The sequence below is a fragment of the Sarcophilus harrisii genome, chromosome 3 (assembly GCF_902635505.1).
Source record: "Sarcophilus harrisii chromosome 3, mSarHar1.11, whole genome shotgun sequence".
In the NCBI taxonomy this organism is placed as follows: Eukaryota; Metazoa; Chordata; class Mammalia; order Dasyuromorphia; family Dasyuridae; genus Sarcophilus; species Sarcophilus harrisii.
This window is the reverse complement of record NC_045428.1, coordinates 25,344,166-25,370,075: the sequence shown is the minus strand read 5'-3', so window position 1 is coordinate 25,370,075 and position 25,910 is coordinate 25,344,166. Positions and strand designations below refer to the sequence as shown.

General features: G+C 38.2%; 1 protein-coding gene and 1 long non-coding RNA gene across 3 annotated transcripts in view; one reads left to right on the top strand and one right to left on the bottom strand.

The window, feature by feature from the left end:
* Window positions 1-2,866, top strand: part of PDCD10 (programmed cell death 10) — a 43,580-nt gene extending 40,714 nt beyond the window's left edge. The window contains exon 8 of one of the 2 annotated variants that reach the window (XM_031957623.1): window positions 1,506-2,866. In XM_031957623.1, the coding sequence (XP_031813483.1) occupies window positions 1,506-1,587 (82 nt within the window). In that variant the 3' untranslated portion in view covers window positions 1,588-2,866. The remainder of the gene's footprint in view (window positions 1-1,505) is intronic. The other variant, XM_031957624.1, reaches the window with a different exon arrangement.
* On the bottom strand, window positions 620-21,784 carry LOC116422198. Its single transcript, XR_004232751.1, has 3 exons — window positions 21,752-21,784; window positions 7,316-7,446; window positions 620-700 (listed from the first exon to the last, which is right to left on the bottom strand). It is a non-coding gene; the product is annotated as an uncharacterized LOC116422198 (long non-coding RNA).
* Between the last annotated feature and the right edge of the window lie 4,126 nt (window positions 21,785-25,910).

The window sequence follows — 25,910 nt, the reverse complement described above, 5'->3', positions numbered from 1 at the left end:
TTGGTAAAATGTGAGAAACGGTCCTTGTACTGTCTACCTCGCAGGGTGGGGAGAAAAGTGTGTCTCCCACAGGAATTGCTGAGTAGTCACTGTGGCCACTACCTGTCTCTTTACCGTCATCCATCATGCAATTTTGCAGCTTTGGATTGCCCTAAACTCAGTCCCATTAGATTTGTGTAGGCTCATTCCTCATGGACTATGTGCCATGTCATGTATGGATTAAGTGTGTTATAAGCTGGTAGATGAAAGCTTTGTTAATACTCACTTGACATTTTAAAAAATTTTTTAGTCTGTCAGTTCAGCAAAGCAGATGGGTTTGAAATTGAGAATGAACACATTGAATCAGATTCTTCAACTTCAATATAAAATATTTGATATGTAGTGTTTGTTGTTCAAGACAGGTACCATTTTTGATACCATTTGGTATCATTTTTTCATCTTAATAATTTTTTTTTTAAATTAAGACCAATTTTTCCTAAGTTCGTTTTGCTGAATCCAGGAATAATACCAGATACGTTCAATGGAAAAATTTAGCTCAGTACAATAATGATTTCTGACTTTGAACTAATTAACAACCATGATAAGAGGAGGCAAGAATCCATTTGAAAAGCCTACCTTTGATTATTGAAGCTTTTCCAGGCTCCCCGTTGTTGTTGCTCTCCTTATTATTCCATGTTGACCTTTTTTAAACAGAATGGTCCTGTGGGTTCATAAGTAGAACATGTGTTCACACTGATCCATCAGTGCTTTGAATGGGTCCCTCTTATAATTAGTTGGCATATTTGAGGGTAATGTTTCAAATTTTAGAAAAGAGAAAACGGGTTCATTACATGATGGAGCTCATGTCATTGGCATTGTGAGTGAGCATATGAAATGAACTTGCCTATCTTGGGAAATGGGGAAATAGGCAGTATTAAAAAGTGATAGAATTTAAAATCAGTTCTGACCTTTGAAAGCATTTCCTCTGTCTATGCATTGCAGTAAATGCAATGCAGTTGAGACTGATATGTTTAAAAAAAAAAAAAAGCCTTACCTTTACTGCTGCCCATTCCCCATTAACACTGATAATTGCTTACGTCTTTCTCTGTTGTGATTTTGTTTAGGAGTTCTTTTATTTTGGGGGAGGTTGAGATGAAAATTATTGTGTGATTAGCATGAACCTTGCACATTTCAAATGGTGCCATTTGAAGCACAAATTTGTATGAAATCCAGAGTGCAATATAAGAGGATTTTTCTTTATGGCCAGTTATCTCTAATTTACTTTTTAGTACCACAAGTGTCATCCGTAATTGGCAACCTACTATTGGTTTATTGTCAATGATAACCATTAATACAAACAATGATATCCCATAGGAATACTGGCTTCACTTTGGAAAGGAGGTTGTGTGTATTGCTGGATCACTTTTATCTTTTGCAATCGTGTTAAAGATTAGTATTTTTGAATATATGAGTTTTTGCTTCTAAAAACTGTCTAAAATATTACTATTTATGTTCTTTTGTAACAGGGCAATAAATGTGTTCATAAGTGCCAACCGACTAATTCATCAAACCAACTTGATACTTCAGACCTTCAAGACTGTGGCCTGAAAATTGTATTATGTTAAGAGCTGTATGTTTCAGTGGTGGTGTTAAACTGCTGCCTTTACCTGTAAATTTTAAAGTTTGACTGTATAAATTATCAGTCCCTCCTGAAGGGACCTAATCCAGGATGTTGAATGGGATTATTGCCATCTTACACCATATTTTTGTAAAACGTAGCTTAATCATAATCTTACACTGAAGATTTTGCATCACTTTTGCTATTATCATTCTTTTAAGAATTATAAGCCAAAAGAATTTACGCCTTAATGTGTCATTATGTAACATTCCTTAAAAGAATTGTAAATATTGGTGTTTGTTTCTGACATTTTAACTTGAAAGCGATATGCTGCAAGATAATGTATTTAACAATATTTGGTGGCAAATATTCAATAAATAGTTTACATCTGTTAAACATTTCTTTACTTGAAAAAAAAAATGTGTATAAAAAGACCAAGAAGACTTGGTAACATCTAGAGAACTTCTAATGGAAACTTATTAGTTATTTGTCACAGTATAATACAAGAAGAGTTTATATATATATATATATATAGTCCTTAATTCATTTGGGCAAAAAGTAGTTAGTGAAAATGTTTTCACTAATTATTGTATATGAGGTACTGAAATATTTTTTCCATTATCTCTAGCCTCTTATAAGACTTATTTGTCCATTTATAGTGTATTTACGCTATTTTGTCACTTTCTGAACTCAGAGATTTAAAGGTTTTGACTCTGAGAAATAAGTCTTCTGTCAGGCCAGGTCCTAATAAGCTTTGCACACCTTTTTTCATACAACCGTAGCCCAAACTGGTAATAATTTGGGAATAAACCAATACTAATTGGTGTGACATTATCATGAGTGTTTATTATTGCACTCTTTAAATATGTACAGTTTTGTTTCCCGATAGAAGAGTTTTAAGGAAATTATGTATCAAGTGTTCATGTTAAATATTTTCATTTTCCATTTATGATAAAAAAAAATAAAAAAATAATTCAGAATTTGTTGATCGTATATAAAAAGGTATAGGTTTTTAACTAGTTTTTTATTGTAAGTTCTCATTGCTACTTAAATATTTTTTTCTTTTTTTAAAAAAAGGGTCAGAATTTTAGAGACCGAGTTCATTAGAATGAGTAAAATGTGTTTATGGAGAAAAGTATACGTTTATGTAAAAGTAGAAAGTCACTGGAAAACATTTTATATAGCCCATTAATTTATGACCTTTTTTTTTTTAAATCATCTTTGTTTCTCCCCTTTGAGACCTACAGATAATAAAATTAATGAAATCAGCATTCTTTACTATTTATAATGTCATAAATCACTATTCTGGGAAGTAGATAAATGTTGCCGGATTTACTCTGCAGACTATTTAAGAGAAAAACCAAATTAGCAAGTCTTTCTGGACTTAGGCCCAAGCTGCCAGCTTCACAAAAGAACTGGAGATGGGTTGAAAAATAAGAAGAAAAAAGGAGAGAGAGAGAGAGACTACTCTTGTCCTGGAAGATCTTATAATCTAATAGAGGAAGAGTATCTACCAAAGGAAGCTGGAAAATGGGGGAAAATGCCAGAGAGTATGGATGTTTAATCTTTTTGCCACCAATTCCTGACAAGCTCTATTGCTTCCCCTGAAAAAGATGCATTAATTATTACTTGATAGGAAGTTTCCAACTTGCCATAAACCTTCCTCAGAAATTCTGGTGCCCTCAGTCCTTCATCTAAACCAAATTAAATGTAATTCTATATGTCAAAGACTGTGCTAAACTAGTCATAGTGAATACAAATACAAAGAAAGAAATAATCCCTACTCTCAAAGTTTGTGCTTATAAGGGGACAAGTATATGAATGTTAGAATAATTCCCTTGGCAAAAGTGGACTAGAGTGCACTGTTCATTACTGAGAATAAGAAATCAAACTACACCTTCTGATTGTGCCATCCCAGCCTCCACTGGATGGGCAGAGGCCATGCTCAGTAAGAGAAAGCTCTTTTCAGACTCCTCCCTCCTGCCAAACTGTTTACAGTTTTTGGTAGCTTTTTTTTTTTTTTTTTAAATAGCTACACACAGACTTTTGGTTTCAACACTCATGAAAGATTTGTATATCATATTTATGGTTTAATCATATGGGTGTCTTAAAATAAGGGCAAAGCTCTCTAGCCATCAGGTAGAACTATGTGGAAATATGGTATCTCTGATTAATGAAGCTTCAAAACACTGCTTAAATCAAAAAGTTCAGTGACTTGAGTAAGAACCAGTGAAATCTGCAAGACATTAAGAAACTCAATATTTGCTTACCTCAAACAGACACGATGGTCTTCCAGAGAAAAATCCATTTCTAGCTAACAACCTGTGTTCGTGAACTCAAGGAACGTGTTGCTATTAAGTGACTATAAATGGGCATGTGAAAGAAATGGACTAGAAAGGCTTAGATTAGCGAGCTGTAGGAATCATCAGGAAATGGAAAGCTGGGATTGTGTGCTGTCCAGTTATTTCAGCTTCATCCTTCAGAAGGAAATGGGACCCCTCCCCCCCCCCAAGGTTCTGCTCTAATTCGAAGGGATGTGTTCCTATGAAGAACAAGCGTCAAAGTGAGTTGAAAATGTCAGATTCTAATAGAAAATTGGAAAACATAAACTGGATGACTCAATGAACAGTATGTTCTACCTTGCATCAAGAAGCTTGATACAGATTCAAAACAACCTCTGACAATTGCTAGTAGTGACCCTGAACGCTTAACTTCTCAGTTTCCTGTGTAAAAGGGGGATAATAAAAGATTCCCAGCCAACCATCCTCATCCCTCAAGTAGGAACCAAATATATATATATATACCTAAAAGAAAGAGAAGAGGTCTTTGAGGTAGCAGCTCTTATGAAAGTCTTCATTGAACTGGATTTCTCAAAGTGAAAGGTCAAATAGACTTTGATTTGTAAGTTTGGTAACCTTTGATCTATTGGGAAAATCTATAGCAGAAGAGAGTAAGTAAGGGAGAGTATTTAGGATTAAATCCTTGTGAGAAAGCAAATAACTTCAGTTTGGGGGCAATGACACTATTGATCATAAGACCAGAAGGGACTTTACAGACCATCTAGTCCCACCCCCTCATTTTACATATGAGGAAACAGGCCTAAAGACTTAAGTGATTTGGCCAAGCTAGCAGATACTGGTACTTCTATTTGAACCTAGGGTCCCTTTCACTCTACTCTGCTACCTTTGAAAGAACATAGGAAGTTTGATGCGGATTTTAAAACAGCTTTTTCATAATCCTTTGGAAATGAATTCTCAAGGGAAAAAAACGCCAAAGTAAGTAACCAAGCAAGCTTAAATAAGCACAAAAAATAATGTTCCTGCAGGGAAGACCGGAACTGCTTTTTTAGTCCTGGCTCCATCTTGTACCATTTGAGTGACCTTAGGGAAGGCCCCACCTTTCCCAGCTTCTGTTTCCATTCTGGTAAAATCGAGCTAATGCTTTACCAGAGGTACCAAGCTTCCTGCAGCAAAACTGCCTAGTGAGAGCAGGACCAGACCAAAATGTGTTTGGGAAATGTTTAACAAAAAAAAACAATACAACGAACTACGGCTCCCATTCATTTGTGTCTGCCCCACATAGGGTTTTCTTGGCAAAGATACCGAAGTGGTCTACTTTTTCTTCTGACAGCCGAGAAACTGAGGCAAACAGGATTAAGTAACTTAACTTTCCCACGGTAGCACTCTATCCACTGCACGACCCAGCTGCCCAGCAGTACAACATAGATGATATTAATTTGTGGTTTTCTTAGTCAATGTGCTGCTAAAAAAAAAGAAATTGGGATAGGGATTCTATTTGAGTTGAACATCACTGTTGCCTATCTTACAGGGTGGTGGAAAGGAAAGAACTCTGTGAGCCCCAAAGCATGAAAGAAACAGTTATAGGTCATGCTAGATAGTGCCTTGATTCCCAGACCTAGACCTCCCTACAGCCCTATGAGTATTTAAGTCACTTCATCGATCCATCCGTTCATTCAATAGAGAAAGCATGTTTTGAGTGCCCACTGTATGGCAAACACTGCTAGGTGCTACAGAGACAAAGACAAAAAAAGCTACCACCCTTAAGAAAATTATATTCTCTTGATATGTTTAACCTTTATCAGATTGTTTTTTTCTCTTGGGGAGGGGGAGGGGGAAAAGTTGGGAACACAGGGTCTTGCAGAAGTGAATGTTGAGAACTATTTTTATATGTATTTGGAATAATGACATACTACTGAAAATTAAAAAGAAAACTATATTCTGAAGGGGGACAATTTAAAGATGAGAGGGAGAAGGGAAGAGAGATGGGAAGTGACAGAAGGAAAAGAAATGATATTTATAGCTGATAGATTATAGAATTAGAGATTTCCAGATGATAGATAAATAGATGATAGGATAGATGATACACAGGTGATTAAATTAATATAACAGAATAAGTGCACATAAAGGAGTTTGGGGCAGATGGCACCAACACTTGAGAGATCAAGAAAGCTTTGTGAGGTGAAAGGAGAGTTCATCCAGGTGCCAGGGATGGCCAACAGAGCACTGAGATAGGAGCCAAGTGGAGTGTGTATAAAGGAGCAGAATTGGCCAATTTGGCCAAGTTACAGAATGTGAGAGGAGTGTCCAGGTAGGAAGGATTTTAAAAGTGAGAGTTTAATTTTTGCTAGAGGCAGCAGGGAGTCACTGGTGTTTGTTAAATAGGAAAATTGCTCCAACAGCTGTATAGAAAGTGGAAATGGAGCAGTGAGAAATTTAAAGCAGCCCCCTCAGGGTGAGACAACATACTTTGGAACCTTACACCAAACAGGAAGAGGTTCTGCCTACACAATTCCTATTTTACATATGTCAACTGAGGCAAAAAGAGATGAGGAGATTCAACCATTTGAAGCTAGATTTTTCCCTGAGACACTTTGGGGACAGGGAAAAGAACAGCATTTGGAGTCAGACAAGAACTGGGTTCTAATTCTGGTGCAAATCTTTATTAGCTCTGTTACCCTGGAGGCACACTTTAGTAAAAAGATAAAGCTGTACCGTACAATGATGCAAGACAATTACAATAGACTTAGGATGGAAACTGCCATTCGCATCTAGAGAAGTTGAATGGGAATCAAAGCATAGTGTTTTCACCTCTTTTTGTTCTTTGTTTGCTTTTTCTTTCTCATGTTTCCTCCCCTCCCCTTTGGTCTGATATTTCTTATACAATGTGACAAATAGGAAAATATTTTTAAAGAATTGTACATATTTAACCTATATCAAATTGCTTGCTGTCTTGGAAAAGGGCGTAGTAAGACAGAGGGAGAAAAATTTGGAACACAAAGTCTTACAAAAACGAATGCTATCATGTGTATTTGGAAAATAAAATGCTTTTGAGGGAAAAAAAAAAAAAAGGTTGCAATTTGATGAGGTCTTTTTCAGTTCTAAATTAAATGATCCATGACTTAGTTTCCAATCCTCTTCCTGACTTTTCATAACTGTGTTTGTTTATGACTCCAGAGACTAGCCCCTTCATTTCCTTGCACCTCACTTTCCTCATAGATCAAATGGGAGAGATGGACTCAATATCAGCTAAAGCCCAGCTTTTAATTTGTGGTTGAATGACCCTAGGTCCAGCCCTTTATCCACCAGGCCCAAATCCCTTTTTTTCCTAAACAAAGGAAGTGGGGTAGAAAAGATTTCAGTTGCAAAGGTTCAGAAAAGGGCATTGACTGGAGAGAATTATCAGTGTGGAATATCTTACCTGGGAGCTGTTTTTCAGGCAGACCCACCGAAGTGTGACTACTTTTCCATATGAAGTTGATAGTCCTAGTGTGGAGATGGAGGGCCCTCAAAAACATCCTGAAATTAGTAGAGATGGCTTCAAAGATGCCTCTGGATAAAAGAAACAAGGGAGAAGATTGTGGGTTTTTTTTTTTTTTTTTTTTTAAGCACAAAAACACAGCAGGGCCTAGAGGAATATTTAAAGCACCATTACTTCATAAATGTGCTAAATGTTTCACTCAGCATGAAATAATTAGGAGATATTTTGATTTTCATTATGATAAAATAAGAGAGAAGGAAAAAAAAAAACTGACTAGGAAAGCAAATATCTCTTCAGAAAAAAATGACATTCCACTGGGCACCTCGCCTCTGAAGTTATAAATTAGGATCAGGAAAGCTCTCTCGATAAATGCCAGCCACTGGAATATGAGGAATGAAGTAAAAAAAAAAAAAAAAAAAAGCACAGAAAGTACATGCTAATTGGACTCCAATTTCTGTGAACAGAGACTAGAGCTAGAAATGGAAATGGCCTTTCCACAGCCTTTGAGGACAAAAGCGTCTTTCACACTTTTCCCTCGATTATCATTTGTCTCTTCCCTCTGTCTTTGATTTCGGCTTTTCCATTTTCTGCCAAACTTTGCTCAGAAAATGTTTTGAAGAGTTTGGTTTTGTTTGTATTGTTTTGTGTTGTGTTTCCATCACTTTGACACAAACATTCACATGTCCAGAAACGTGCTAAACTTCAGAAAGTTTTTATCAAAGTCATCAAGAAAAATGGTCTACATCCTCTGCTAAAATGCAATGAAACAACAGCCTATAATAAAAATAATTGATTGTCAAGCTAAGCCATATTGATAGAAAGCCTGTTTTGTTTTTGATTTTTCCAGTGTGTGCATAGTTCTGTGTGCACGAGTTATTTCTTCTTATTAACCTGGAGCCATGGACAGAACACCCAGAGTCAAGGAGACCTGACTTTGAATCCTACCTCAAAATCTTACTTGCTTTGGGTTCCCTCTCAAAAATGAAGGGGTTGGGTTTAATTGCCTTCCCCCCTTCTCCAGATTCTTTATAGCTCTGAATCTCTGATCTCATCATCACTGGTCCAGCCCCCTTGCTTTACACATAGCAGGCACTTAAGAAATGAATTGAAATTACGAATGGTGATAATGCTTGATTGTGGTAGAGAGGTGAGGGGGCTAGTTTGGGTGCCAGAGCAACCCTGCTTCTTAGTCTGCTTCTCATAGTCTAGTTCTAGAAAGTCCCTTTCTCAACTGCCAAATGAAGTGTTCAGTGGATGCCCTGAGATTACTTCCATCTCAGTATCTGTGTTCCTAGTGGATAGATAGAGTATCAGGTTTGGAGTCAGAAAAAGCTGAGTTCAAATTCAGCCTTATATATGTATATACACACACATATAAATACACACATAGATACACACATATATGTCTGTCTAATCATTATTATTATAATTGAGTAGCAGTGGGTCATATTGTCAAGACAACTAGCTTCTTAGTCATGAAAAGTCTGGGATTTAAGTCCCAGACTGACAGAAACTGAATATATTACTTTGTGTAAATTACCTAACTTTCTAATGCCCCAGATAACTTTTAAAAAACAAAACTGTATAGATATATTTTATCTTTCTATTGCTTACATTTCTTCTAGCACTTTTCCATCTTCCTCCTAGAATTCATCCCATAGAACAAATATTTTTTTTTTTTTAAATAGTAAGATAAGTTGGGAAAGAAACAAAGCCCTTGTATTCTTAGGAAAAGTCTGAAAGCACAAATGCTTTCCACCCATAAAGGGTGGGACGGTTCTTCCACTTCATCCCTTCTTCTAGCTCATTGGAGCACATGCTTACTTGTTCTTTGTAATTCTGTAACATTGACAGTTGAATGGTTTTTTGGTTTTATATTTTTGTCATTGTTATGTATATTATTTTCTTGACTCCACCTGATTAGCTCCTAGAAGACTTTGTTTTCTCTGTATTTATCCCACATGTCATTTCTCACAACACATAAATCACTATTGGTTTAGCCATTTCCCAAAGGACATCTATTTGGTTCAGACTTTTTAACTAGAATAGCAAAAGTTTCATTATAAATATTTTATGGGGACTGCCTCTCATGGACGATTCTTGGGATATAAGTCTTAGAATCTTTGAATTAAAGAACATGGATATTTTACTTTATTTGCATGTTTCCAAATTATTTTCCAAAATGACTGATTCACTATTGTGTATTTTGTTGTTGTTTCAGTTTCTATCTGACTCTTTGTGATGCTATTTTAAAGTTTTTTTTGGCAAAGATATTGGAATTGTTAGCCGTTTCCTTTTTCAGCTCATTTTATAGTTGAGTAAACTGAGGTAAACAGGATTAAACGAGTCCCACAGGGTCATAGAGCTAATAAGTATCTAGGTGGTATTTGAACTTAGATCCTCTTTTAGACAATGAAACATCAACTTCAAAGAAAAGTGACTTTCCAAGCTATGCTTCCAATTATTTCAGATCTCATTTTAAACTTTGGTTATCCCAATGTATGCTTAATAATGTGTTTATGGGAAGCAGCTATCAACATGCACCGGTAGAAGAAATTTTCTCACTGGGATTTCCCTACACCTATGAAATCACTGGTTCTCCCACAAAAAACCAACAAAAAACCATTTCGCCATTTGAAAGGCAAGTTAGCATAGGGGTTAAGGTTTGGATTTGAAATCAGGAAAACTTGGATTCAAATCCTTCTTCTTAATTTCTATCTGCAAGACCATAAGCAAATGACTTCATCTCTGAAGCTCAGTTTGCCCATCTGTCAAATGGAGGTAATAGCATTTGTATTTAGCCAAGTCATAAGGAGCAGATGAGAAATTGTAAGAACTTTAAAGTTGTATATAAATGCCAATTAATCTATTAACACCATTTTCCTTTCTGTATGACTTGGATTCTCCCCTGAGCCATTCTCCCCCACCTCTCTTAGTCATGAATTTCCCCTCCCACAGTCCACGCTGTATAGGAATGGCCTTGGCTCCCTCAGAGAATGAACTTAAAGCTCATATATAAGGAGCCTCATCTTTTCCTGCCTGGCGTAGGAGATCATCTGGAAAATTACAAACCCTAAACACGTTCAGAAAATTAAGAGCCGCTTCCCCCAGCAGCCTTTGGTCAGGACTATGATTACAAAATCTCCATCTGTGGGTTTTTTTTAGACGCCTTCTCCATGAGTGCCCTTGCACCATTTTGATTTAGTGATGTACTTTAGATATTAATTTTGTCATGGCTGCTCCCGCTGTGGGAAGAGGGGGAGGCCGCCAGCCTTCAGGGCTTTCATCTCTGCCCCTGCAGTTAGCATCAGTTCTTTTCCTTGGAGAAATATTTATCTGGACAGTGCTAGCTTGGGATGGAGGAGCCTGTAATTTTTTAAAGCTGCCTTTTCCTTTATAAGTTGGATCTTGGCAAGTTTTTCTTTGCATCTTTCATTCCCATCTTGATTCAGTAAGCATTTAGTAAGTGCCTACTGTGTGTGGGACATCTTATTACTAGGTAAAAAGTGAAATCATCTAATCCTTGTCTTCAAGGAGCTTACATTCTGCTGGGTAGGGGTGGAAGATGAGGAACCGTATGTGTGCAAAGAGCAAACTATCATATCTCCCAGACTCAAAGGATTCTGGGAGGCCATCATGGCCAGCCTCCCCCAGAAGGACAAATGCTTTCCTAAGATCACACAACGCCAGAGATAGAAGAAATATAAGATATTTGATAATAGTAACAGCTAAGGGCACTATTTTACACTGGAAGGTAGTGTGAATTTCCTCGGCTAAGTTCCTTGAGAGTCCAATCTCACCCAGAATCAGGTGGTTGAGTTTAGGGGTCAAATGAAGTGAGTAACAAAAAGGAAAGAAAAAGAAATGTATTATTAGTGAGCTCAGGAACACGGCTTATACCGGTGGCAACTTTGGCTCTCTGGGGTACAGATTGGGTTGTTCTAGCCTGATAATTTGTTTAGAGCACAGCCAATGAAAGGAAATGGAAGGGGGCAGGGGAAGAAAGTCTCAAAGTCTCTAGAGTGTTAGGAACTGATAACTGTCATGTTTGTTCCTGTTGGGAAAATACATTTCTCTGTGGTTAGTAATCACCCAGAAAGTAGAGGCCTTCTTAAAAATAAATTCAGTCTTGTTCTTCCTGTAGTTGCCATGGAAGAGAATAAAGTTGAGCCTGAGGGTCTCATTCTGCTGATATAACTCAAAGTCTCATGAACTAGGCATTATGGTAGACAAGTAGATACAAAATACAAGGGGGATGGACAGCTGGAGGAGACATGTACACATATAAATATATATATATATTAAAAATATAAAATATTTTTATTTTATATAGATTAAATATAGATTTAAGTAAATTTAATATAAATATAAAGTTAATAAATACAATTATACACAAAGTGATTAAATACAAGATAATTTGGGAAGAAGAGCACAAGGATTTGGAGGAAAACAGGATAAGAAAGGAAGGGAATAAGCACTTATTAAATGTCTCCTATATCCTAAATACTTCACCAATATAATTTCATTTGATATCAGGAAAGGTTTCATGGAGAATATGGTGTTTCATCTTAATCTAGACAGACTGAGTGGATTCTATGAGGAAGTGATTAGGAGAGAGTACATTTTAGGGATGATGGAGAGCCAAAGCAAATCAAAGGCATGGAGAATACTGAGAAACAAAAAAGACCATTTTGTTGAGATTGTCGAGTATGGGGAGAGGAATAATGTCCAACAAGATTGGAAAGGCAGATTGGGAACAGGTTACAATTTTCTGTAAAAGCTAAATAGAAGGATGTCTATTTCTGCCTAGAGGCAATAGGAAACCACTGTAATGGGTTGATTTGCGAGTAGAATCACAAGGTCATATATGCACTGAAGAAAAAATATTTTAGCAGCATTGTGTAGAATGGACTGAAGTGGGGAGGCAGGAAGATCAATTAGACTGTTAAATAATTTAAAGAGAAGGAATGAGAGGCTGAAATAAGATGATAACTTTCTGAGTGGAGAGAATGGATTAGATGCCAAATACGCTTTCAAAATAGAAATGGCAAAATATGGCAATTGAGTGGATATGTTGGGTAATGGAGAGCGAAGAGACAGGCGTAATGGCTAGAGCCCAGCCTGAAACCCTGGAAGGAGAGTGATGCTTTCAGAAGAAATAGGGATGTTTGGAAAGAAGGATGGTTCAGAGAGAAAGCCAAGTTCCCTTTTAGATATTTAATCAAGTTGAAGATGTCTCCAGGCCACCCAGTTTGAAGTCTCCATTAGGCAGTTGGTGATGTGAGACTAAACTTCTGGGGACACTGGGGCTTGATATTTAGATCTGAGTTATTGGAATAGAGATGAGAGCTAAGGCCGTGGAAGATGTTAAGGTTATGTAAAGAAAAAATAGGATGAAGAGAAGAAATGTAGGAAAGAACATCTTCAATTAAAGGTATAAGATAGATGGTGAACCAGCTGAGGAAATTGAGAAAACATGATCACACAGGTAGGAGAAAAGCCAGGAGAGAATAATATCATGAAAATCCAAGGAGGTGAGAATCAGCAAGAAGAGGGGAAAGTTGTGACAGGATTGAGGAAAGCAGAGATGATTTGGAATAACTTTTGGGGAGTGGGAGAAGAAGTCAATTAAGGAAAGATTTCACTGTCATGATTCAATGAGAGCTCTACTGAGACTAGACAACCGGAATTTGTAAGGTACCAGGAAGTATAATTGGGGAAATTTCCTCTACCTGCTTTCAGTACCTTTGAATAGGAGTAGAAAGGGCTCAGGAGATAAGGTCTGGAAGAGGAGAGAAGCCACAGTGCAAGTGGTTAAGGGATTTAAGAGCAGAGGACCACTTAGATGTAAAATGGCTAACATGAGATTAGAGAGAGAGGAAGAGGAAATCAGAGGAAGGATACTAGACTGAGAAAGTACTTGGGGTGGCTGTTTTGGAAGTCTCAATGAAGGCAAATAATGGATGTAGGAGACATGAGACAGAGGGAGAGATGGAATGATAGAAGAGTAAGATTAGATGAGGAAATGTCAGTTTTTAAGGAAATATAGGTAGGCAATGGGAGGTCTGGTGTATCATCATCCTTATATGTGGCTGAGGTGGATTAAAGGAGTAAGTCATAGGTTTGAGAGTGGCTGAGGAACCGAAAAACACTTTTATGATTACTAAAATATCCCAGTGTAAAGATAAGAGAAAGATGATGAGCCAGGTGCTGAATCCTTGAAAGGAGAGAGAAATTCCCTCGGATCAGCATTCTATACCCATTACAATTTACATAGATTATAAACATGTAATTGAGAGTACTTCAAAGGAATAAAGGTTGCTGAGTGAAAGAGGCAAAGGGACAGTTTTGAAGGGTTAGTGGCCGCAAGGACTATCCTAACTCCTCCTCAAGGACCAACATGTCAAGGGGTAGATGATAAAAGACACAGCCAGTGTTGGAGCGGAGAACTGGGAATTCATTATCTTCAGGGCAGATTGAAGGAGTGTGAGAAACAGAATTAAATAGTGGGAGCTGGATTTTTAAGGAACGGGAATTTCAGAGGCTCTGATTCAGGATGAAGATTCAGAGAATTTTCAGTGGAAGAGAAGGGTGGGATTGGAGTGCCATGTTGATAGGATAGGGTTGAGGAGGATGGAATGAGACATCTGGAAGAAGAGACTGGGCAAGACTTTACTCTTCCTAAGTGGTGGTGATTTGCTTAGTATGAGCACAGAGAGGGAGATAAGAGGAACCATGGGATGGTTTCTTATTGGATAACAGAAGAATAGTCAGTCTCTCAGTCTTTGAGAAGTATTACACAGGGAACTTGAGGGATAGTGGGAAGGTAGAGGTGGGCTGAGATCCCAGCATTCTCAGAGACCAGCGGTTTGAGCCAGACTCTGCTGTTCCTATGCCTTCTCTTGAAATTCTGGTGCAGAAGATGGAGCAGTGCCTTTTCCATCACAGAGTTGTCCAAGAAAGTGGACTTCTTGGGTCGCACAGCCAGTATGCTTCAGAGTTGGGAATTAAATCCAGATCTTTCTTGCTTTGAGATAGGTTCTCTAACCATTAAGATACACTACCTCTCAATATCGTAAGCTAATGTATCTAAAGCTCTTTGAAAATGTTAAAATACTATTTAAATATCAGTTATCATAATCCTCAGCTTTCTTATCCCAGTTCCTCATAAGCACTAGGTCCTGCATCATCTGATTGATTGGGTAACTCCAGGCCTACAGAGCCTTTTAACTCTGAGAATTTCTATGCACATGTGTGCTCAATAACAAGATACCTAGAATAAACAGTTCCCATAGTGCCTTTAGATTAGAATATAGTGCCTTTTTTGAGAGATACAATATGAAGGAATCCTAAAGTGAAATCTATTGTTTGTCTGGTAAAGACCTTTCCTTTCAGGATTTCCTAAATGTGAACCACCTGACCTGGTCATGACAAAGATTAGTTCAATTCAACTCCATTCAATTCAATTTAAGCACCTATGATATGCAAGACACTGTGTACTGAGGATATAAAGAAAAAAATGGAAAAAAAAATCCTCACTTTTATCCTCAAAAAGCTTATGTTTAGACTTAGGGAAAAATATAAACATAGATAATTTTAAAAATTCAAAGTAAATGCAAAGTAATTTCAAGGGGAGGGGTAAAGGATTAACCCCTTGAGGAGGGAGAAGAATAGGCCTTCTATAGAAAGTAGGAATTGAGAGTTTTGAATGGAAGTGGGGATTCCAATGGATGACATGATGAAGGAAAGCATTTCAGGCATGGAAGACGGGCTGTTCACTCCAAGGTAAGGCAAATAGTCCAGTTTGGTTGGAATGTCTAGGAAAATAGGCTATCAGTCTAATTTGAATTAATTGTAGAAAGGGTGATCTGAAATTTTATGTATATATATGTGTGTGTAATTTGCTGAGGCAATTGGGGTTAAGTGACTTGCCCAGGTCACACAGCTAGGAAGTGTTAAGTGTCTGAGACCAAATTTGAACTCAGGTCCTTCTGACTTCAGGGCTGGTGCTCTATCCACTGTGCCATCTAACTGCCCTGAAATTATATTTAAAAAAAATCTTTTTTTTTAACACTCAAGCATTTTTTGGCTATTATTTAGTTGTTGTTAGTCATGTTTGACTGTGATTCATTTGTAGTCTTCTTGGCAAAGATAGTGGAATGGTTTGCCATTTCCTTCTCCAGTGCATTTGACAGATGATGAAACTGAGGCAAACAGGGTTAAGTGCCTTGCCCAGGGTCATAGAGTTAGGACATGTCTGAGGATGGATTTGAATTAAGGAAAATAAGTCTTCCTGACTTCAGATTTTGCACTTAATCTATTATACCACCTAACTAAGCCTCTCTGGTATATATATCTTTGTTCAAACTAAGCAAATCAATGCACTGTTGGAAGAACTGTAAGAACAGAGAGCCTGGACATTGATCCATACTTAACACCGTACACCAAGATAAGGTCAAAATGGGTTCATGACCTAGGTATAAAGAATGAAATTATTAATAAATTAGAGGAACACAGGATAGTTTACCTCTCAGACCTGTGGAAGGGGAAGGTCTTTATGACCAAAGAAGAACTAGAGATTATACCAAACTGAAAAGTTTTTGTACAAACAAAACTAATGCAGACAAGATTAGAAGGGAAGCAATAAACTGGGAAAATATTTTTACAGTCAAAGGTTCTGATAAAGGCCTCATTTCCAAAATATATAGAGAATTAACTCTAATTTATAAAAAATCAAGCCATTCTCCAATTGAAAAATGGTCAAAGGATATGAACAGACAATTCTCAGATGATGAAATTGAAACTATTTCTAGTCATATGAAAAGATGCTCCAAGTCATTATTAATCAGAGAAATGCAAATTAAGACAACTCTAAGATACCACTACACACCTGTCAGATTGGTTAAGATGACAGGAAAAAATAATGATGATTGTTGGAGGGGATGTGGGAAAACTGGGACATTGATGCATTGTTGGTGGAGTTGTGAACGAATCCAACCATTTTGGAGAGTAGTTTGGAACTATGCTCAAAAAGTTATCAAACTGTGCATACCCTTTGATCCAGCAGTGTTACTACTGGGATTATATCCCAAAGAGATTATAAAGAAGGGAAAGGGACCTGTATGTGCACGAATGTTTGTGGCAGCCCTTTTTGTAGTGGCTAGAAACTGGAAACTGAATGGATGTCCATCAGTTGGAGAATGGCTGAATAAATTGTGGTATATGAAAATTATGGAATATTACTGTTCTGTAAGAAATGACCAACAGGATGATTTCAGAAAGGCCTGGAGAGACTTACACGAACTGATGCTGAGTGAAATGAGCAGGACCAGGAGATCATTATATACTTCAACAACAATACTATATGATGACCAGTTCTGATGGACCTGGCCATCCTCAGCAACGAGATCAACCAAATCATTTCCAATGGAGCAGTAATGAACTGAACCAGCTATGCCCAGAAAAAGAACTCTGGGAGATGACTAAAAACCATTACATTGAATTCCCAATCCCTATATTTATGCCCACCTGCATTTTTGATTTCCTTCACAAGCTAATTGTACAATATTTCAGAGTCTGATTCTTTTTGTACAGCAAAATAACGTTTTGGTCAGGTATACTTATTGTGTATCTAAGTTATATTTTAATATATTTAACATCTACTGGTCATCCAGCCATCTAGGGGAGGGGGTGGGGGGAGTAAGAGGTAAAAAATTGGAACAAGAGGTTTGGCAATTATTAATGCTGTAAAGTTCCCCATGCATATATCCTGTAAATAAATAAAAGGCTATTAAATAAAAAAAAAAGTGAAAAGAGAGAAAAAAAAAGGAACAGAGAGCCTGGAAATCTTTTGCCAATGAACCCAAGGCCTACAGTAGAAATGGTGGCCTTGAGCAAGACTTCTTAAAATTTTTCTACTAGCAACTTGCTTTTGCTTGAGAAATTTTTATGTGATCCTTGATAAATAAGTATATAAAATAGGTATGCAAACCTAACATTTACTGATAATAAATCATAATTTTACAAACCTAACATTCAGTTTTGGGATCCCATATGGGGTCATGACCCACAGTTTAAGAAATTAGGGTTGGGGAAGAGTCAGAGTTGAAAGAGTTAATTAGGAAGGAAGCAGTGATCACATAATACCTGGAGGATGGCTGGATGCACAGAACATTTCTAGACCTTTTCTTTTGTGTAGGGAAAATGATGAGGTAGCATTAAATAATTAGATATTTGATTATATAATGAATTTATTAAGTGCATACAGTATCTGGGAATTTAGACACAAGCAAAAAAAAAATCAGTTTCTCTCTTTAGTGCTTATATTCTACTATGAAAGACATAGTAAAAGATATAGGATCCCATAAATCAAAGAAAGAAGCTGAGGAGATAGGAATCATTATCAATGCTGGGCCTTGAGTATAGGGTGTGAAAATTCCTTTTATTAATATAGATCAATAACTCATATACATTTTAGAGATTGGTCTGAAAATGCAGAGTCATCATGGATCTATGATCATATAAGCAAGGCTAACTCTCTCTACTATGTTCTACCAGTTCTGATTTATGAGACAGATAGGGAAACTGAGGCTTAGAGATGACTTGTTCAGAGTCATTCTGGTAGGATTAGCAACATACCTCAAACTCAAACCTTCCAATTCCAGATCTAACCTCTTTCCCATTACCCCAACACCAAATCTTTTACCAAAAAAAAAAAAATGAAAAAAGATTTACTCCTCTTTAGGATGCCTTGACAGTAATGATTTCGAATAGGATAATTTAGCGGAAATAATCCTGTAGCAATATGATTGATTTCTCCAGTAATTTATTTTAGCTGCTCATTAGCCTTACTTTCCAACAACCACAAGCAGAGTTTCTCTTTCTATTGCCTACAAGCTAAGTAGGCCAGGCTGCCTTTGAGCTGTGGAATAATTAGTGATATGCTTGATGAGCCTGTGGGATACCTGGTTCTCAGGATGCATCCTCAAAGAATGATTTCCTTTCTTTTCCTCATTAGTGCCTGGTACCAAGCTTATTCTGGCTTTTTCTTCATCAGAATCTCTCTCTCTCTCTCTCAAATCTGGGTGACTATTTAAGAAGGTGACCCCATTGACCTTGCAAATTGCCACTAACTTCATTGGTGACAATCCTAAGTCTTGTTCCCAATTGGGGGCAATTGAATTCAATTTATAACATTCTGGGCTTTAAAGAAAAGCACAAAATTCTTCCAAATGAATATAAAGTGTTCTTTCTGGTTCTGTCACTAATAGAACAGGGTCACAGTCATACCCATTTTCTTGTTACCGAAAGATGTTTGCTGTCTCCCTCCATCCCTGAGCAGCTGAAAAAAATGGACAGAAGAATAAAAGACATGGGCAGAAAGTAGATGGAATGGCAGGTGGGATGATCTAGTAGATTATGGAGACTGGGAGTCATGTCAGAAGATTGTAAAGATAGGCAAGGATCAGACTTGGGGCCCATCACCAAGCTGGACAACATATTCATACCTATAAGCCCCCCTACCTTGGCAAAGGGACAGGAGTCTATTTTTTCATCTCTTCTTTTAGGCTAAGTTTGGTCATTATAATTGCACAACTGAGAAAAGAATTTTATTGAATTGCTTTTCAATATTTTTCTTCTCTCAGTTTTCTAATGAGCTCTAATTTATTCCTACTTTGTAATAAGTCATATTTCTGGAATATTTTAAGATTTATCAGGCACTCTTCTCACAGCAGCTGTGTGATATAAGTAGTGCCTGCATAATTAGCTCCATCTTATACATGATGACAAGCGAGCCTCTGTAATGACATGACACTGAAACCCAGGTGTCCTGGCTCCAGGTCCCCCATTTTTTACCTACAATGCCATTGGGTCTTTTTTGTGTGTTTAGGAAGTGAGGCGAAATGAAATAAGGAGGGAACTATGGTTTTGAACATTGGTTCTGGAGTCAGAAGTTATTACTGTTCAGTTTTTCAATCATATCTGACTCTTCTGATTCCATTTGGGGTTGTCTTAACAAAAAGACTAGAAGAGTTTGCTATTTCCTGGATGTAAATCCTGACTGTCTCCTTTTGCCTTCTTGAGTTTGACCCTCTGGTCTAAAGTACCCAGAGGATAAATGGAGTGGGCAGGATCACATAGTGATGATCTTTCAAGGATATAAACCCAAAACTTTCTCGTTCTGGTTGACACAGTAGATTGAATGCTGAAGACCTTAGTTCAAATCTGACTCTAGATGCTTACCAGCTGTGTCACTTAAACCTTTTTGCTTCAGTTTCCTCATCTGTAAAATGAACTGGAGGAGTTAATAGCAAACCACTTAGTACTCTGCCAAGAAAACCCCAAATAGGAGCACAAAGAGTTGGACATGGCCATAAGTGACTGAATTTCCAGTTCTTTACCCACCAAGCTACTCTGAGTCTGGCAAGCCTAAAGTGATATGGAAATGTCAGCTATGATGACAATGATAATAACTATCTGAAACCTCAAGGTCCCTGAGGTCTTGTCCACCTTCCATATCTTCCTTGATATTTTGAATTTCCTCTTTAGAATATAAGTTTCTCAAAGGCAGGGACTGTCCTTTTTCTTGTTATTGTATCTCCAGTGCTTAGCACAAGACCTGACATCTAGTAGATGTTAAATAAATGCTTGTTGACTGACTAGCTGTGAAAACCTAATTACATTTTCCACAAATTTTCATAAATTCCCCTCCCCACTCTCTTAGAAGCATTTTCTGATGTTGAAAGGATGATTTCTAAAGTTTCCTCCAGTTCTGAACCCCATGATTCTATAAATAAATTAGGAATCATGAGTTACAGAGCTGAGAAGGACTCCAAGAGGCAACAAACTATATATGGATAGATAGGTAGATATAATTTATGCTTATGTATACATAAATTCACATGTAAGCATATTTGTGTATTATTAAATATATATGACAGCCATTATAAAATTACAAACTGTGAAAATGGAATGGTTAATGACTTTACTAATCACCTTGATTTGCCAGAGCTCCCTTACTATCCAGAAGGGGCCAGACTGACCTGGGAATCAGAATCGGGAGTCTTAGCAAGAGATAAAACTGAGCCTTCCTTAAGCTGAGCACATTGCAAGTTCTTTTCAGTATTCCCATATCAGAAGTTCCTTGTGTTATCGGCATCCTGAACCCAGAATTCCAGCTGCTATGGCAGATAACCAACTCAGACCGACTCATGTTGGTTCCCAGTTCTCAAAAACAGCCCAGTTCAGAGATGACTTGATAGACCACTATGTGATCACACCCTGACTCTTCCCATGATTTTTGTCTCACCCTGAGAGGTCAGTTCTAATTGTGCTCCTATGTATCCAAGCCCTTTTTTCTTATGAGGAATAAGCCCATGGATACAACTGAAGTCTGTCTTTCTTAGACCAATCTCTGGAAAAACATTGATAATACACACATGCATATACATATATACTATATATATACATTATATATCTGCTTAAAGTGTGCCCAAAAAATTTCCTATAAATTTTCTCAGTTGAGGATGGCAATAGCCCTGAGGAGGAGAGTTTTCCTCCTAGTTTTTTTCACACGGATGATTTCATCAATGTTGGGAGTCTGAGGTGAGGAACTTCCTTTGTGGAATGAATACAGTTCAGCACTTTTTCTTTAGGATACATCCCTGAGAGCTTCCTTGGGCATGGTGAGGTTGCCAGGTTCCCTCAGGCCTGAAGCAGCCAAGCAGATTTTGAACCCATCTTCTTGACTGGGACCAGCTCTCTGGAGGTTAGGTACAATAGGGATTATCCTCTCACCTCCTCCCCTAGGAGAATATAATCTCAAAGGGGAAGGGCTGTTATAATTTGCATTTGTACCAGTAGCACCATGTTTTCAAAATATTATCTTATTTGGTCTTCTCAACAACTTGGGGAGGTAGAAAGCTATTTATTATCATTTTAAGGGATCAAATGAGTTTCAGAGTCATTGAGCCTTAAAGGCCGAATGTGAAGCCATTTGTTCCTGACCCGTATCCAGCGTTCTTTCCGATACCCAACTATCTAATCCAGCCGGGCCTTTTCTTCAGAGAAGTTAAGGGCTTCTTATTCTCTTTCACTCAAGAGCTAGTGGAAGGAAGTGGAAGGGGTGGCAAGGAGGGGTGGACTCATTATTTAGGAATAGAAGAATTAGTTGCCTAGAGAAAATAATCCAAACAGCGTGTTATTATTTGGTCTTCGGCTAGCTATTCTCGTTCCTATTTCCCAGGAGCATCTTCTCTCATCTAAAATCTAGTTCAAAGGTTTCTTTTACAGAACAAACTGGGGGGTTTTCTAAAAGATGAATGGAGTGAATTTTCCTGCTTTTTAAACCGGACACTGTGGTCTATCCCCTCATACCTTCAACTCACTCATTAGTCATTAGTCGTTAGGAGGAAGAAAGAGAAAAAGGGAAGTTTTAGGCGCCTTTATAAAGGTTGCCAGGAAACCTGCCGGGCCCCAAGAACAGATGAAACAAACAACCCTGCCTTTGTTTGGAGGCGAGAGGCTGCCACCGTGGGCATCCGGGGTGCGGCCCCCGGGGGAAATGGAGGCTCGGATCACAGAGGACCGAGGGCAGGAGGGGAAGCCTTTCTGAATGTTGCCTTTTCAAGTACGTTTGCAAGGAGGATTAGACGCTGCTTCTCTGGGCTGCCAGCTACGGGCAGGAGCGGGCGGGGACGCACAGGTTTAACCAAGGCAGAGTCAACAAAGCGGAGGAGGACAGAGTCTTTACTGAGAGTTTGTCAAATGAACTTTGGGAGACGAGAGATGGGAATGGAGACTTTGTTTAGATTTCCTCCCTTCCTCCTTCGCTTCCTTCCTCCCTCCCTCTTTCCTTCCTTCCTTCCTCCCTCCCTCTTTCCCTTCCTTCCTTCCTTCCTTCCTTCCTTCCTTCCTTCCTTCCTTCCTTCCTTCCTTCCTTCCTTCCTTCCTTCCTTCCTTCCTTCCTTCCTTCCTTCCTCCCTCCCTCCTTTCCTCTTTACCTTCCTTCCTTCCTTCCTCCCTCCCTCCCTCCTTTCCTCTTTACCTTCCTTCCTTCCTTCCTCCCTCCCTCCTTTCCTCTTTACCTTCCTTCCTTCCTTCCTTCCTCCCTCCCTCCTTCCCTCCCTCCTTCCTTCCTTCCTTCTTTCCTTCCTTCCTTCCTTCCTTCCTTCCTTCCTTCCTTCCTTCCTTCCTTCCTTCCTTTCTTCCTTCCTCCCTCCCTCCTTTCCTCTTTACCTTCCTTCCTTCCTTCCTCCCTTCCTTCCTTCCTTCCTCCCTCCCTCCCTCCCTCCCTCCCTTCCTTCCTTCCTTCCTTCCTTCCTTCCTTTCTTCCTTCCTTCCTTCCTTCCTTCCTTCCTTCCTCCTCTTTCTCCTTCCTCCTCCTTCCCTGCTTCCTATTCTTTTTCTTCTTTTTCTTTTTTCTTCTCTCTTTATCTTTCTCTCCCCCTCCCTCCCTCTATTTCTCTCTGTCTCTGTCTTTGTCCCCCTGACTCTGCCTCTGTCTTTGTCTCTGCCTGTCTCTGTGTTTCTCTTTCTGTGTCTCTGTGTCTCTCTGCCTGTCTCTCTGTCTCTGTCCCTGTCTCTGTCTGTCAATGTATTCCCCCTCTCATACTTGTAATATTCTCCCACCTACAATCCATCTTAAAACTCTTGGAGCTCCCTGAAAATCTCAGTAGGGTATCCAAACAAGGCCATTTCCTGATCCCCCAGTTGTTAATGCTCCTCTTCTCAAAACAATTTCAATTTCTTGGGATCATACAGCAAGGGCCTGAACGGACTTCACAGTCCATCTTCTGCATCCCTTCATTTTACACATTAGGAAACTGAGGTCTAGGGAGGGAAATGACTTGTTAATTGACACAGGGAATAAGAGATGGGATCTGAGCCCAGAACCTCTGATAGTAAAACCTGTGTTCTTTCCATTACAAACACCTGCTTTCTCTTCCTTTTGATATACTTCACATTTATTTATCTTTGTATAGTCTGTCTCTAGTAAAATGAACTATTCAGGATTCATCATATAGGTTATCTTGTTTCTTCCTTCCTCCCTCCCTCCCTCCCTCCCTTCCTTCCTTCTTTCCTTCCTTCCTTTCTTCTCCCTCCTTCCTCCCTCCCTCCCTCCCTCCCTTCCTTCCTTCCTTCCTTCCTTCCTTCCTTCCTTCCTTCCTTCCTTCCTTCCTTCCTTCCTTCCTTCCTCTCATCTTCCCTTCTTGCTTTCTCCCTTCTTCCTTCCTTCCTTCCTCTCTTCTTCCCTTCTTGCTTTCTCCCTTCTTCCTTCCTTCCTTCCTTCCTTCCTTCCTTCCTTCCTTCCTTCCTTCCTCCTCTTTTTCTTCTTCTTTCTTTCTTTCTTTTTTTCTTTCTCTTTTCTTTCTTTCTTTCATCACTTTATTTCTTCCTTTCTTCCTTCTTCTGTCACCTTTTTTCTTCCTTTCTCCTTCCCTCCCTCCTCCATCTATTTCTCTATTTCTCTCTCTTTCTTTTTTCTCTCTCTCTTTCTTTCCCTCTCTCTTTCTTTCTTTCTTTCTTTCTTTCTTTCTTTCTTTCTTTCTTTCTTCCTTCCTTCCTTCCTTCCTTCCTTCCTTCCTTCCTTCCTTTCTTTCTTTCTTTCTTTCTTTCTTTCTTTCTTTCTTTCTTTCTTTCTTTCTTTCTTTCTTTCTTTCTTTCTTTCTTTCTTCAGTTTCTACCACAGTACTTAGTACACCATAAATGATTAATTTGTTGAATGAATTAAATTATATACCTGAATTTATTGACATTTATTTTTGAGAGTTTTCCTGCCCAATTGTAGTTCTCTCAAATGTACCTGTTGGAAGAAAATAAGAATTATATATGAAGAAAGTGAAGATTTCTAGGAAAAAGTAGCATCATCATGTATTATCAAAATGTTCCACTTCTGGAAAATGCTGAACCTGGATCTCAGATATTTTCCAAAACAAAAAGTGATGAGAAATATGAAGAGGAACCCCTTGAAAACCGACTCACTGTTGATGACTTTATGAAAATACAAAACTTTTTTGAGGTAAGTGTTGATTTGGGAAATTACATAAGAAAGTTTGAGTGAGTTATGGAGAAACAGTAGAAAACAGAAAGAATCTCTCTAAAAGGTTCAGGATGTTGTACAGAACAGATCTTTAATAAGTGATAAATGATGGACTGAAGCCTGGGAAGTGTTCTTTGAGTCTGAGTTGGCCAACATCCACTTTTTGTCTTTGTCCCTTGGATGCTATTTCTTCCCAGGAGCATAATGTTTGGTTTGAGATAGTTGATTTCCAATGAAGTCAGTATCTAAGAAGATGAAGCCAATTTGCAGGAGGATTTTGTCCTTGGCAAAGTGTATTTTTGGTAACTGCCATCTCACTAAAGGCAAGTTAGCAATGTGAGGGTTTATGTTGACTGTCAATAACGATGCCTTTTTCTTGCAACTAGAATTAGTGAAAGGACTCTCCTCAAATCATATCCATGAGAGCAAATCCTCTGGCCACATCCTTTTTTGATTACTATAATTACCTCCCCCCTCCCCGAAATGATGATTTTGTGTGGTACTGAGCAAAATCAATGACCAATCTAAGATTTCAAGTCTCCCAGATCTAGTTTGGGAAGTTTAAAGCTACTAATTTTACTAGTTATTTTTGTTAAGTCTCCATAGCAAGACAGTCTAAGTTCCAAAAGTTCCATTTTACATAGCTCACTGAATTAATTTGGAATTTGGCAATCACGCTAAATGAACAAGATACTTTTTAATGGCTTTTAGGCCAATCCAGTAGTATGGAGAAGTGCTCTTCAGAGTCTTAAAGTGGAGCTGGATATGAACCTCCATTTCTTCCAGTTCATTATGCTTTCCAAAGTGTAAACCAGGGGATACTGGAGGTCCTTTGAGGATACCCCAGAGCATTTGTATTAATTTGAAGCAGACTCTGGAAAGCAACCTTAGAACGACCTGAGAAGCCGAAGCTTATAGGTATATTGCTATGTAATTGGTACCCAATTAAATACGTTATTAGCTACTTTAGACAGGTTGTATTTTCTCGCAAATGTTCAATTACATTATCTGTTAGGAAATGTTTCAGAATCTCCCTTTGCTTCTTTCCCTTAGCTGTGAACCAATGGTGTCAACCATCTTATTATCAGATACTCCATCATATTTATGTCCCACCTTCCAAACTCTCTCTAGCACTTTCTCAACTAACTCTTTTCATATTTGCTAAGTCAACCAACCCTATTTGATGCAAAGTTATCAATGAAGCTCATGCCCAGTGCACAAAATGAGCCTGGATTGTTTTGATAGACATAGCAAATATTTTGACAGCTTGAGAACATTGAGAGAAAAGAAATCAGCAAATGATGACAGCTTCTCCCCATGAATGAACAGCTGTCTGGCAGTTTGGTTCAGATGCTAAGAATACAAAGCATTGGAAACCAGGTTCTCTTTCTTGGGTTAACATTCCAAAATGGAAGAGAGCATGTGAACACTACTCACTTGTTGTCTTTGCATTCAAATTCTTCCACAGTCTGGTTCTAATTTTTCTTTCTAACT